The sequence below is a fragment of the Malaclemys terrapin genome, chromosome 11 (assembly GCF_027887155.1).
Source record: "Malaclemys terrapin pileata isolate rMalTer1 chromosome 11, rMalTer1.hap1, whole genome shotgun sequence".
Taxonomy (NCBI): domain Eukaryota; kingdom Metazoa; phylum Chordata; order Testudines; family Emydidae; genus Malaclemys; species Malaclemys terrapin.
In genome coordinates this window covers 52,329,260-52,344,590 of record NC_071515.1, presented here as the reverse complement: position 1 = coordinate 52,344,590, position 15,331 = coordinate 52,329,260, and the positions used below count along the sequence as shown (strand labels likewise).

General features: G+C 37.4%; 1 protein-coding gene across 8 annotated transcripts in view; it reads right to left on the bottom strand.

Annotated features, from left to right (window-relative positions):
• Positions 1 to 15,331, bottom strand: part of PRPF40A (pre-mRNA processing factor 40 homolog A) — a 48,448-nt gene that overhangs the window by 13,080 nt on the left and 20,037 nt on the right. For 2 of the 8 annotated variants that reach the window (XM_054044151.1, XM_054044152.1), the window contains exons 9-18: positions 14,442 to 14,466; positions 13,635 to 14,012; positions 12,451 to 12,559; positions 11,295 to 11,359; positions 10,407 to 10,571; positions 5,782 to 5,890; positions 3,528 to 3,678; positions 861 to 994; positions 309 to 465; positions 97 to 200 (exon numbers count right to left, since the gene is read on the bottom strand). In XM_054044151.1, the coding sequence (XP_053900126.1) occupies positions 97 to 200; positions 309 to 465; positions 861 to 994; positions 3,528 to 3,678; positions 5,782 to 5,890; positions 10,407 to 10,571; positions 11,295 to 11,359; positions 12,451 to 12,559; positions 13,635 to 14,012; positions 14,442 to 14,466 (1,397 nt within the window). The remainder of the gene's footprint in view (positions 1 to 96; positions 201 to 308; positions 466 to 860; positions 995 to 3,527; positions 3,679 to 5,781; positions 5,891 to 10,406; positions 10,572 to 11,294; positions 11,360 to 12,450; positions 12,560 to 13,634; positions 14,013 to 14,441; positions 14,467 to 15,331) is intronic. The other 6 variants (XM_054044153.1, XM_054044149.1, XM_054044150.1 and 3 more) reach the window with 6 other exon arrangements.

Here is a 15,331-nt window from a genome sequence, read left to right as displayed (position 1 = left end):
ATCCCAACTCCCAGAGTCAAAGAGTTACATTATTAGTTTAATAAATTTGAATGATATATTGGTTCCTCTTATTAAGGAAAGCACATTTTCCCTCACCTTTAAGATGTCCTTTATTATCTTCTTTTCATCATGGTAACGTGCTTTCAAATCTTCAACATAAAACTTGAAAAGATCAAGTGCAGTTGATCCTAATGAAAAAACTAGAGAAGTCAAAAGCTAGCTCTAACCAAAGAGCTGCACTTTTTAAAAAATCAATTAGAAAATAAACATCACACTTCTATTTTGTCCCAAATCTATAGTCTCTGTACCTGTATCACTTTCTACATTGTTGGAAGAGGAAGTAGTCTTACCAGGCTGACCAAGCATGTTAGTAAATCTGATGTCAGAACTTATAGTTGGATACAACTCCATCCAGGAAGACATTGAATGTAACTGCCCATGTTCATGTAATTCATCCAAAAATAACTGCAAAATAGGATGGAATAAAAGTGTCCATTTTCACATATTTGAAAATGTGTTTTGCATACTTCGTGTTATAATGATTGAAAGAAATACTATTAAATTGAAACTAATCATTTGTTAAAACACAATTTAAAAAATAATTTCAGGCACAACACCTGCCCCGGCAGTCCCTTATCCCCTCTTCTGACATTCCAATTACATTTTCCTACTTATTAAAATGTGTCACTCCTTTCATTGCTATATGGGGAAATTGACTTACTACACAGGGGAATACGTAATTATCAGTATATTTTAGACAGGCCAAGAAAACCTAGTGCCCTTACTTTAAAAAGACTGTATGAAAGTGTCTGGAATATTTGAACGCTGTTAGATTTTAAAGTTTTAAAAGTTTCACCAACCTGAAAAGATTCTCTATTTTTACGTTGTCGTCGCCTTTCCCTAAGCAAACTCTTCTGTTTTTCTTCTTCCTCTTCTTTTTCCAAAGCCCTGATGTGTTCTTCAAAACAAATCAGTGCATCTTCTTTATCCATATCTAGAAAGAAGAAAAGAAAAGATTTCCGACTGAGAAATTTCTTATCTGATAATTTTCTGTTAGCAGCTTCTCTCCTCATTCATCACTAAAGTGTAATAATGGGAGGGCATTATCCAGTGGTGACGAAAGATAGAAGCTACACAGAAGAATTGGTCTCATATTGAAGAATCCTAATCATTAACAAATACAGGACTTCCATAAAGAACACTGGGCTGAGGAGAATAGCACCTGTGCTATTGCCCACATTTCCAAAGACAGACATGAAACAGGGAAGACTGCATAAGGGATATTTGTCAATATTTCAATAAATTCCCAGAACCATGATCTGTGAACAATACTGGACAACTGTAGTTGTAGCCATGTCAGTCACAGGATATGAGAGACACAAAGTGGGTGAGGTAATATCTTTTATTTGACCAACTTCTGTTGGTGAGAGAGACAAGCTTCCAAGCCACACAGAAGACCTAAAGAAGAGATCTGTGTGGCTCAAAAGCTTGTCTCTCTCACCAGAAGTTGGTCCAATAAAAGATATTACCTCACCCACTTTGTCTCTCTAATATGGGACCAATTCAGTCTTCATAGGGAGGCCAGGGTTTGCTTTGTCATGGACAGTAAATTACCTTCTTACACTTTACATTGTGTCTGCACTAGGAGCTGGAGAATGACGCCTAGACCGCACTTTCTAGAAAGACATATAAGACATGATCTCGCCCTGGTCTACTTGAGGGCAAGGTATAGGACATGGCTGCTATACTTGGTATTCATTGTCAACTATAGCTCCAAATCCCAGAGCGGAGAACAACCTAGCAGGGAAGAGGATGATTTGGTCTCCACTGCCTTTCTACTGACATTACAAAAAAGATTATTCATAACATTAGGTGTCCACTTCCCAAAACACTATCTGAACTGAACAGAAATCACCAGAGCTGATGAAATGCATCCTAGAACACTCAAGGAGCTGACTGAGGAGATATCTAAGCCATTAGCCATCTTTGAAAAGTCATGGAAGACAGGAGAGATTCCAGAAGACTGGAAAAGGGCAAATATAGTGCCAATCTATAAAAAGGGAAATAAGGACAACCCAGAGAATTACAGACCAGTCAGCTTAACTTCTGTACCTAGAAAGATAATGGAGCAAATAATTAAGCAATCAATTTGCAAACAGCTAGAAGATAATAAGGTGATAAGTAATAGTCAGCATGGATTTGTTAAGAACAAAACATGTCAAACTAACCTGATAGCTTTCGTTGACAGGGTAACAAGCCTTGTGGACAGGGGGAAAGCGGTAGACATAGTATATCTTGACTTTAGTAAAGCTTTTGATACGGTCTTACATGACCTTCTCATAAATAAACTAGGAAAATACAACCTAGATGGGGCTACTATCAGGTGGATGCAAAACTGGCTGGAAAACCGTTCCCAGAGAGTAGTTATCAGTGGTTCACAGTCATGCTAGAAGGGCATAATGAGTGGGGTTCCACAGGGTTCAGTTCTGAGTCCAGTTTGATTCAATATCTTCATCAATGATTTAGATAATAGTATAGCAAGTACACTTATAAAGTTTGCGGACAATAACAAGCTGGGAGGGGTTGCAAGTGCTTTGGAGGCTAGGATTAAAATTCAAAATGATCCGGACAAACTGGAAAAATAGTCTGAAATAAATAGGATGAAATTCAGTAAGGACAAATGCAAAGTACTCCAGTTAGGAAGGAACAATCTGTTGCACACCTACAAAATGTGAAATGACTGCCTAGGAAGGAGTATTGCGGAAAGGGATCTGGGGGCCATAGTGGACTATAAACAAAGTGTAACATTGTTGCAAAAAAAAAGTGAACATCATTCTGGGATGTATTAGCAGGATGTTAAGACAGGAGACTTAATTCTTCCGCTCTACTCCGTGCTGATTAGGTCTCTACTGGAGTATTGTGTCCAGTTCTGGATGCCTCATTTCAGGAAAAATTTGGACAAATTGGGGAAAGTCCAGAGAAGAGCAACAAAAATGATTAAAGGTCTAGAAAACATGACCTATGAGGGAAGATGGAAAAAACTAGGTTTGTTTAGCCTAGAAAAGAGAAGACAGAGGGGACATGATAACAGTTTTCAAGTACATAAAAGGTTGTTACAAGGCGGAGGGAGAAAAATTGTTCTTCTTAACCTCTGAGAATAGGACAAGAAGCAATGGGCTTAAATTGCAGCAAGGGAGGTTTAGGTTGGACATTAGGAAAAACTTCCCAACTGTCTGGGTGGTTAAGAACTGGAATAAATTGCCTAGGGAGGTTGTGGAATCTCCATCATTGGAGATTTTTAAGAGCAGGTTAGACAAACACCTGTCAGGAATGGTCTAGATAATACTTAGTCCTGCCACGAGTACAGGGGACCTGTCCTATGATTCTAGGATTTCACATAAGTTGCTGGCAGCTGGCATTATTTAGTAGTTGCTGAATTGGCAAAAAACAAACCACACTATTTATAATCACTAAACCAGTTCCACGCCCTCTTCAAGACATTCCTACATGCCCCCGCCGCCCCTTACTCTGAAGTTCTTCATCCTCTGCAAATGTAGGATTGTCCATCAGATATTGTTGGGCCTCCGACCAAGTGGTAGAGTATGTTACATTAGCCATGTTGTCCAATATGTTTTTCAAAGCCTCCCAATTCCTCTTTCGTAACTGCTTGGCTTGCTCCTAAAGTGAGTAGTCAGGGCAAAATAAATAAATAAATCAGTCATGCATTAATTTTCCTAAAGTACCACATCAGATAAGATCCAGTATCACCCTCTGATTATATACAAAGAAAATGACAAATTTTGGACACATAAACAGTAAATAATCTATATAGATTTTAAAATCACTTGACTCCATGGCCACACAACCTTGTCCATAATCTTACCACATTTAGAGCTGGCCAAAACTCAGTTTTCACAGGAAATTTCAGTATTTCAAAATTTGCCCTTTTTTCTGATTCAGTGAATAGCAACAATGAAATTAGCAAGAATCATATCAATTTCAATCAACAACTGCCTGGACTTCTAGGGTCCATGGCAGTGCCTCCGGGCTAGAGACGCCAGACCTTCCAGACTACTGATGATACAGTGGTGGCACTCTTCTTTAAGGTAGGGATGGACGCACACACACAAAATGTTATCTCAGGTTAGCTAATCTGCAACAGCTAACTCAGGTTAAAATAGCAGCGAAGACATAGCAATGCTGCTTTTAAAAATCATATTAGCAGCTCAAATTAAAGCCTATGGGGAATTTGAGATTGAATTTGACGAGTTAAAAGCCAAATCGCTATGTTTTCACTGCTATTTTAACTCGAGTTAGCTCATGTGGGCTAGCTTACTTGAGCTATGTAGACAGACCTTAAGGCAGAGGTCCCCAAACTGTGGGGCACACCCCTCTAGGGGAGCGTCGAGGAACATTCAGGAGGTGGGAAGGGAGCACCACCCAGCCCTGCTGTGGCCCCAGATCTGTTCTGGCCCTGCCCCCTGCCACATTGTGGCTCCACATCTGGCTGGGGCCTGGCTGGCAGCCCCCACAAAGGCCCAGCTACAGCTCCACTCCAAGCCCTGCCCCCTCTCTCAGCCCCTGGCCGCGACTCCATTCCCAGCCTGGAAGCAGAGCCACACCTGGCCATGGACCCAGCTGCTAACCCCCACCAGGGCCAGGCTGAAGCTCCATCCCTAGCCCCACTCCTGGCCCTATACCCACCCCCAGCCTTGGACCCCTTACCCCTTTTCACGCCGCTGGCCCCCCCCCCCTCCAATCCACAGCCCCACTCCGGGGGGGAGGGAGCACATGGGGGATAGGGGTAAGAGGGAGGCGCAACCCTCAAAAGTTTGGGGACCACTGTCCTAAGTGTATATTTACACAGCAGCTGGGCGGTGAATTCCTGGCTCAGGTTGAAGTACATTCGTTAGCTCTAATCAAGCAAACATGCTAAAATCAGCAGTGTGGACGTGACAGCACAAGCAACAGCTTGGTCTAGCTGCCTGAATACAATCCCACCTGATCACTGCGGTACATACTTGGGTGGCTAGCCTGAGCCACTGTGGCTATGTTGCTATTCTTAGCATGCTACCTTAAGCAGAGTTAGTAAATGGGTATCTTGCAGCTGCTGTGTAGACACACTGTAAGAGTGTAAAGAACCAGTGCTGAACCATGGGGGAAGAGCTGCTTTGCAGAGCTCTATAACTCCAGGGTTAAGGTCTGTATGCTTGCAAAAAATTTATCAGGCTTTTTGCTGATTATATGTGATCAGAACCTACGTTTAGGGAAATTTCTATCTAAATTCTCCTTTCATTTTTAAACTACATATGTTGTTCTTCAGTTTGTGTCTTAAAATGTTGTGCAGTGATAGTATGCACAGTTGAACAGGTGCTATATACTATATATATAAAATCAGATTTTTCAGCTATGTAAATGGAAACATGCAAATTTATACCAGCTGAGGTTCTGGCCCATAATTTGTTTCAATACGTAGTACAGAGTATGATAAAGCACTTTTGAATAAAAGCCATTATATAAATTTATGCAATATCCACATTGAACAGATTGTTCTTTGTGGGAAAATGAAGTTAATAGACTTGCAGTCAGCAAGCCTATTTCAGGGAAGTGATAATTACATACTGTACAATGAGAAACAGTTCTAAATGGGGTTTCCTAAGTCACTGGCAAGAGAAAAGTTAGACTCAAAACAACCTAGAAAATTCTTTACTTTCTTCAATAGGTTCAGATTAAATTGTTTTCTCTGAGATAAACCTTGAAAACTAAAAGAAAAATAATTACCTTTTCTTTTTTAGACAGAAAGAACAAGACATCTTCATAAATTTCAAGACGATCACGTTCCGATATTGCATTCCAGACCTCCATCTCACCAAACATTTGTTCAGCTTTTCTGTATATAGAAAAATCCACCAAAAAAAGATACACATACTCACTTATTGGCACATACTGATTTAAATGTAGCGGTGGTAGTATCTACACAAAGCTTCACATTTTGGCTGGAAACATTTAGGTAAAACTCTCTCTTTGGGTCAAGTTGTGCATATTACTTCAAACAGGTTTATTTACTTCCTACGATGGCTCCAAGATCTCTTTCCTGATTAGTTGTATAGTTGGGGTTATTTATTCCAACATGCATTATTTTACATTTATCCACATTAAATTTCATTTGCCATTTTGTTGCCCAATCACTTAGTTTTGTGAGATCTTTTTGAAGTTCTTCACAGTCTGCTTTGGTCTTAATTATCTTGAGCAATTTAGTATCATCTGCAAACTTTGCCACCTCACGGTTTACTCCTTTCTCCAGATCATTTATGAACAAGTTGAATAGGATTGGTCCTAGGACTGACCCTTGGGGAACACCACCATTTACCCCTCTCCATTCTGAAAATTTACCATTTATTCCAATCCTTTGTTCCTGTTTTTTAACCAGTTCTCAATTCATGAAAGGATCTTCCCTCTTATCCCATGACAACTTAATTTACGTTAGAACCTTCAGTGAGGGACCTTGTCAAAGGCTTTCTGGAAATCTAAGTACACTGTTCACTGGATCCCCCTTGTCCATATGTTTGTTGATCCCGTCAAAGAACTCTAATAGATTAGTAAGATACATTTTTGGGCAAAAGTCAACATGGTTTCTGTAAAGGGAAATTGTATGTTCTTCTCTGTCTGACAATTTTATTCTTTACTATTGTTTCAACTAATTTGCCCGGTACTGACGTTAGACTTCCCGGTCTGTAATTGCCGGGAACACCTCTAGAGCCTTTTTAAATATTGGGGTGTGTGTGGGGGTGTTTGCTGTAAAATGATCTGGGACTAGTGGTAATGGCTTGGCCTGGATGACTCTGTTTGGGCATCCAGGCGCAGTCCTTAACACCTATGCTACATCACTTGCAATGGCTCCCAATTATTGACTTCCAGATAAAGTTAAACTGGTGCAACTTTGTGGTTGACACTTACATTGATTAAGAGTGCCCCTGTTAAACAGATGTAAGCCATATTTAAAACAATATAAGAGAATAGCCATACAGAAACGTTGTATCAATTGAGTTAAAACAGTGCAACACTGCACCTTTAGTTAAACTACTGCAACTTTATATGCACACCAGGCCTTAGTCTGCTACAGCCTGGATTTGGTGACACTCAGAACTGAATACAAGAGTCACCTGTTTTACCAGTAGCAGTGTGTGGCAACACTGAAAGAAGCTAAAGTGTGGATGACTACTTAGCTGAGGTTTTTGGGGGGCAGGGGGTTGTATGGTAATATTGATTACAAGCCTAAAAGACTGACAGGCACAATATACAAATCCCAACTAAATTTAGAATCTTACTATTCTCTCTCACACACTCACACTCATACACCCCATTTCAATTCAATTTTAATTCATAATATACAGGAGGTCAGATTAGAGAATCCAAGGGTGCCTTCTAGCCTTAAAAATCTGTATTTTGGCTTCAAAGTTATCAGTATATGGGAATAAACAGGATGAGTACTGATCTCTTTTGGTACTATGCTCCTGTGTAACTATGCAGCCAATAAGGTACACATTTTCACACTTAAACCAAATCCCACTATCTTCACAACTAGCAGAGCTAGAAACTATTTTGAACATACACACACTTAGAGTCTTCAGAACACAAAGTCCTGAAAAGTCTCCAAAATTTAAGACATCTATTTCTCTGATTTTAATTGTTCCTATTAACAAGCAGGGTGCAACAGAGTGAGGGGTGGTGGTGTTAGATTTTGTATTTTTATTCTTACAAGTCCTAGAGAAACAAACCAATGTAACACCCACACCACTGGAAGACATTCAAGTTTTTTAGTGGTCTACTAACTTGTATTTACTGCTCAAGCAAATATGTTCACCTAAGTAAAAAGTCAGAAGTAAAGAAAGCCTTTGGAATTGAAGTAAGTGTTTAATTAGAACAAGTTAATAGTGCCATAGGATTCAGCAATGATTTTGCTTTGCACTATAAAATGTTTTATAAAAATTGTACTTCACATTGATCCTGGGGCCAACTGTCTCATGTGAATACTAAACCAAGATTCACATATCAATCCATAAAGTCAACCGGAAAAGGAATACCAGCACACAGCTTTCTTTGCTGAAGAGATAAGAATAAATTAATGTTCATAACTACCATCACAAAAAATACGAGACTAATTCATAGGCTAGAAAAAGAAGTTACCAGCAATGATTAGGATATGGGTACTATCAGGTAATAATGCTTAGTTGAAAATGCCACAGAAAATAATGCGAAAGTTTAACAGGTAAGGCTACCCACTCAGAAGAGGTGAGTAGGAATAGTTTTCCACCCCTGCCTCCCTAAACTTGGTCTATTGGTTTCCGCTTTCGCATTTTAGAAAAAAGACCAGCACGGATTTTTTTGCTTTGCCTACATGAATATTTACTTTAAGAAAAAAATGCAAGTAAGCACTCTTACTGTTGCAAAAATACAAATGCACTGTGCACTTTATCTTCATGCAAAAACCGTTAATCTCAGACAACATACAAATTAATAGAGTTCACCCTGTCCATAAAGCTGCTGTTTGAATTAGAACACTAAAAAAGAATAAATCATAAAGATTAAAAACATTAAGGGTGACAACAGGTTTCATGCTATGTTGTGATTCTCCACCAATACAATTTTATTGCAAATTTATATATTTTAATAATAGGTAGTTGTGACATCTAAGGGGCACCGTGTAGGAAAAGAAGCTTTATAAAACAAAGTTGATCTTAAGAAAAAATAAAGACAATGCTTTGGATTAGGCAAAGGTTTAGCCTTGTATCATGCCAAAATGGCTAAATCTCTGGATCTGACAGTACACCAGAAGAAGCAAATTCACAACCTGGGCCCCCTATACTGACAACCCTCTGCATCTCAGAATGCATGAGGTAAGCCTACAATTTACATTTTGAATTAAAGCTAAAGTTTATTGCTTTCATTGTTAAAAGGAACACTGTAAGGGCTAACGAACCAAAAATTAGCTCCATCTGAAAAAAAATTCATTAATCTTCCCTAAATCTTTCGCTGACAACTTAAAAGTTGTCTACAAAAACAAACTAACTGGGATTATAGAATCAATTCATTTGATGGGGAACAAACCTTACAAAAGATCTGTTTATAAGACAGCAGTTTGTCAGTGATTTACATATTATTTTAAAAATTAAATACTAAAATATTCTTCTGCAACAAACCAGCATAAAGAAAGTTGTCTGCAATCTTCTGCACTGAACTTACTGCTCATGAAACTTCATCATTTGTGGCATCAGGAATACCAGCAATGGTAACTGGGATCAAGAACTATTTTCAGATTAGTTTTACAATTTATACATGACAAAGAATTTTTCCCACTCTGAACTCTTACGGTTGTAGGTCAGAAAAATAACAGTTCTCTTTGGACAAAGCATTACAGAAATTAAAGAGTTATGTTTTTATACTGATAGTAGTAACATTAATTCTTACATGACACTGCCAAGTAATTAAAAAACAATGTAACTAACCTCAGTTTTATTCCTATTATATATTTCTTTCATTATTGTGAGAAAAGAATTGTAACTTGTCTGGCTCATTCCAGTTATCAGCCAGGTGATATGGGAAAGGCCACTAAGGGCATGTCTGCACCAAAGCTTACTGAGTGGCAAAATGGGGTATAAATCTACAGTGCTAACTCATGCCCTGCTCTAAGTGTCCATGTGGACCCTACTGCTGTGCACTAAAAGTAAGCACTGCACGTCAATGTGCACTAGGGAACTTTTAGAACGCAGTAGCAGGGTCCGCATGGACAGTTACTGCGTGGCCTGCTGGAGTATTGCACAAGTGGTTGTGCAGACGTTCCCTAAGTATTCTACTGTTTTCTTGAACAAAAAATGAAATTTAACACAACAGCACCATACTAGGAAACAGAAAGATTAAAATGTAATTTATAGGAAAGATTGTGTTTATTTTTAAATAAAAATATGGCGTAACGTATTACCTTCGTTTCTAGATACTTGAACTCAAATACTATCAGCTCCACTTATGCACCATCATACTGTAGTTTAAAGACCTGGTCCTACAACAGATAATTAGGTCGGTATAACAACATCGCTCAGGATGCGAAAAATCCATTCCTGAACAACACAGTTAAACCAACCTAACCACCGGTGTAGACAGCAGTAGATCAATAGGAAAATTCTCCTGTTGACCTAGTTACCACCTCATGGGGAGGTGGATTACCTATGCTGACAGGAGAAGCGTAGGTAGTGTCTTCACTGTAGCGCTTTAAGTGCAGACAAGCCTTTAGATTTTTCAAAGACGAAACGTTATACAAAGGTTCATGTTCACCAGAGACCAAGCCAAGTAAATTTAAGGTTGAACTTGAAACGGTGATGGGTCATTGTGGTACATTAAGTTGATCTTACTTGTATCTCGTTGTAGATGTCATCTTTTCATGGTTTTCAAGGAAACGTTGAAAGGATTCTTTAGCTTCTTTGTATTTTGATCTTGCTTCTTCTTTTTCTTCTTTCTCCGTCTGGACTTTGTAAGCATTAAAGGCTTGCTTTTTTTCACTCAACTTTGCCAATGCACTGAACAGCAAGAAAAACAAGATTTTAAGTACACAAAATGGGAATTAGAAAATAAAAGTAGTAATGCAAATTTATTTACATACAGAATAAAATACAAACACTAATGTTAATAGAAGTGTGGTGAAACAAAGCGAAGCCTACATTACAGAACTACATTAATACTCAGGCTATTGTATCTGCTTTCATGTCTTTAAATAAAGTCTATTAAGCCAAAGTAACTTTTCTTATAAAATACTACCAAATAGCCTCATAAGAGGTCTTACTTTCAGGCTGCATTTTGGTCATTAAGTATAGAGCCAAATTTTCAAGTCTGTTCAGCACCCAACAGCTCCCAATGAGAGCAATGAGCTCTTTTGAAAATATGGCCCAAAAAGTTCTCAGCATCTCCATTATAACAAACATAAACCCCTATTTCAGGGAAGATTTTTAAAAATGTGAAGACCATCTATCAGTTTAACTCTAGTTAGTACTGCTAATACATCTTTGCTTTAAGACCATGTACCATTCCATTGTTCATTGGTGAACATATTCAGCTCCCAAGTTATGTTGCTACTTTAATAAGAGGTCAGACTCAAAAAAAAGAAAACTGGCTTGGTGTAGGAACTGTCAGTATTTGATCAAATCCTATTTCAGTGCTCAAATACGACACTGATGAGGGCAAAGCATATATACATTATGTCTGTGACAAACAATGTAGATTAAAGAGAAGAGAGGAAGCAGTACCTGTATCTAGGATCATTAATGATCATTTTCATAGCTTGCTCCCATGAGGCATTGGATGGTACACGCTGTGAAGACATTAAATCAATAATGTAACCATTAGATTTGGTACCAACATACTATGGTGATACAGTTTCTTGGAAATACTGATAGACTAGATTGAAGTATTTCATTTGTGTGGTGAGGCACAGCAGACTTCTCACTGATGTTAACAGGAGAGCTGTACAAAGACAGACTATTCCCCCTTCATAATAACTATGTACAGTATGTTAGTAAAATAAAGTGATGTTTTCATAAATCAGTCAGTGAGAGTGAGAGATACAGGGCACTTTTAGGATCATCATCACTATTTCTACCATTTGATTCTCTTTCAGGCACTCTTCTACTGCATTTGGACACTAGAGTGTTGGGCACACTACAGAAAGCATCCATCAATAAATAGACTCAGAGGGAAATTGAGCATTAGATTATTCTTCTCTCACCATCCCTTCCACCTTTTGAACAATGGTAGGAAATTCAGAAAGCATGCCAAAGGACAATTGTATAGGACTCCATATTTTTGATCCTGCAGTGAAGTAATAATACGTTTATAACATTTACTGGAATTTAAAAAAGAATGTGGAATATAACAACAGTATTATGACTTCACAAAGGATGGATCATAAAAGAAAACCTGTCTAAACACACGTGGCTTTAGTAATTGTAGTAAGATGAAGGAAAAAGGAAATGGATTTCTGTTGACGATAAATGTATTTTAATGTGAAAGTCACTCTTGTTCCAACTGCGGTTAATCTGCGGTTAAACATAGTGACAGTTTTTGCCTTTGTCAGTCGGCATCTTTATAATTTTCTGCCATATCTTCATAGGGGAGTTAAAAATCATCAATTTCTAGATTTTGGACAAAATTATGAGTTTAAAATTGCATTATACTAGGGAAAAACATAGGAAGGAGAAGAGCTGTAAGCCCCCTGATTACACACAAATATTTTTAAAAAGCATAGGCAATAAATAAATATATAAACAAGTACACTTCCTCTATAGCATTTTTTTTCCTCCTTTACTCCAATATGAAAGTCAACCTTTTTAAAAAATAAATCAGTAATTTCTCAGGCAAATAATTCAGAAGAGTTTAAAGAGTAGTTGACTCAATTTAAAAAACCTTTTCTTTCAACAGTTCTTTAAATGCTTGCTTTGCTTCTTCTTTCGTATTCCATGTATATGTTTTTTTAACTGGCTGGGTGTCCTCTTCCTCTTTTTTGGGAGCAACACTAAGGATTAAAGACAAAATATTATATACGTTAGGTAAATACACCATTTTTCAGTTAAACCTAAAAAAGGGTCATCACCACTTTAAGAGATGTCCAATTAACAGACATTTATTGAGAAATATTTTTCAAATATATAGTTTAATAAGATGGAAATTAATACTTTATATAAAAATAATAATTTGCTAGTCTAAAATAAAATGATACACGTTATGGGGGGAAAACTGAGAAACAGACTATCTGAACAAGTCATTTTAAAAATACCTCTCTCTTTGCAATAGTGGTGCCACTATTACAATCAACTGCCTGCTCAAATTATCTCCCTCTTGATTTAAGTGAGAGGGAGAGAGAGGAAAATAGGGCATTAATTGTGAAAGTGTCTTGACTTTGCAATTACTCCTAATCTTGCCTAAAACTACTGACCTTCAAAGTACACTGCAAAACTTGTCTGTTTTTACAGGCTTTTGGTGAGGGATGGAAGGCATAGAGTAGTTGCGGTCAGTTGGGAAGGTGTGATACAAACTTTGGTGGGTTTATTTGATTTGGATTTTTTAGTTGTGGACAACAACCTATTCAGAGTGGGCTACATGTTTTTTCTTCGTTTTGTATTTTTAAAAATGTATATTCTAAATTACAGACAAGCACATGGGTGTTTCAGGATGATGCTGCCTGCTAAAATTCTCAAATACTTAAAGAGTCTAACTCACTATTCACAGAGTGGCAATCTGTATGCTGTATGTTTTAATATTGTTTATCTAACATTTCTTTATTTTTCTAAAATAAAATACAAAAAGTAATGGGTCCCAACAATCCCCAATTAAATTTGGCAAATAAATGAAGGACCTGAGAGAGATATGAGGGGGCTTTTAAAAAATAATTTAAAATGCTTTCTTCCCTTGTGTTTTTTCTTAACCATTTCTCTCCACTAGCTTTGCTCCATTCTCCTTTTTTCTTTTGAAAAAAATCTGAACAAAAAATTTAGCCACCTCCAATGTAACTACAATCCCACAACTCTCAACACTAAAAAGCCTTAGATTAAGGAGCTGTATTCCAAGCCAAATTATTGGATTTTGCTTACTCCACTGAAGCCTCCTGTTTAGAAGTTTCCTCTACAGTGTTAGTGACAGCTTCTGCATTCTGCTCTTGTACAACAGGGGTGGCGATGGTTGTGGCAGCGGCGGCGGTGGTGGTGGTGGTAGTAGTAGTTTGCTGCACTTGTTCCTCAGCTGTTGTAGTTACTGTACTTTCATTTTCTACAACAGCAGCTACTGTAGAAGCTTCAGCCTCAGGAGCAGCCGTTACAGCAGGAATGGCAGTGGCTGCAGTAGTAGCCACGGCAGTTTCAACCTCACTGGTGGTGGTGGTGGTGGTGGCGGCGGCGGCAGTGACGGTATCTGTAATTTCTGTTGCAACAGCTGGAGCAGAAGATGTTGGAGTTGATTCTTCTGGTTTACTGCTGAATACATGAAATAAGAAAATTGAAATAACAGTTTTATAGTCATGTAAGTTCAATTAACCTTAAAGGAAAATATTAAACTTTAAATACAGTTCTAAGAACATCACCAAGAGTTTTAGGCCTACCTTACGAAGTGTTATAAAGAACTAAAACAATTTCAAAACTGGGGAGGTTTTTTTTTTTTTTTTTTTTTTTTAGAACTGTACCGCTTAACAGAAATACAGGGACAGAAGTTCAAATATTTTTAAATTAAAAGCACTTCTAAAATTAAATAATGAAAAAATACTTTGGTAATCAAGTATTAAAAACACTGTAGAGATTGAAAGCAAGCTAGAAGTTTATTTCAAGAGATCAGGGTTATTTCGGTTAAAGAAAAAAATAGTCACTGATACTACAAATTTAATAAAAAAAGTATTTTTAGAAACATACCTGTTTTCTTCAGCTTTAATCATTGCTATAGGGGCAAAAGAAGAAAATGTTTATTCAAAATGCAACTGTTCACAAGATGCTTATGTTTGGAAAAGAAAACTTACTGATATATATATTTATTTTAAGAAATTGGTCAGGTATACAAAAATAGATCAAGCTGTTCTTTTATTGTTGATATTTATGATGTTAGTATTCTTGTTTCAATAATTTAAAAGATAGGTTGATTAAAATGAAATTCTAGAAGCACCAAAACACAGAAAATCAGCCTTCTGGAACTACTACTTTTTCTTTTTTGTTCAAACTGAAGTAAATATTTTCAGTTTCATCAGGCAACAATGCTACTTTCAATACAGACAAATAGGGTTTACTCAACTGCATCTTTCCTTTTCAGTAATCTTGTTCTATCTAGTTTTTAAATACCAGTGCTGCTTCTCTAATCTTTGGAATTCCTCCCACCCTCACCCCCAACTCTCCCCATTTGTACTATTCTATTACTTTAGCTTCCTTAAAATTATTTTAACATTTGTAATTTTTTCACCTTTGAAGAATTTGATTTACCAAAAATACTGACCATACCCCATTCAAAGTAAACACTTAATGCAGCATTACACTCCACCAGAACAAACTATGATGTTACTTTTGTGGAACAGCAAGAAGAAATCCAAATGAGACCTAGATTTATATTCTTGTGTGTCATAATATGATCTTACACAAATAAAAGATGTTGGTGGTTTTCTCCCCCCAGCATCTCCCAGCCCCCAAAATTAAACAATCTCAAAATAAAGCTTTACACACATGCACTTTGGAGGGACGCATAGTTTTGACTTTGATAAATTAGCTTTTCCCAACAATAATATATTGAAGCAATGGTTGGCGGGGGCAGTGGGGAA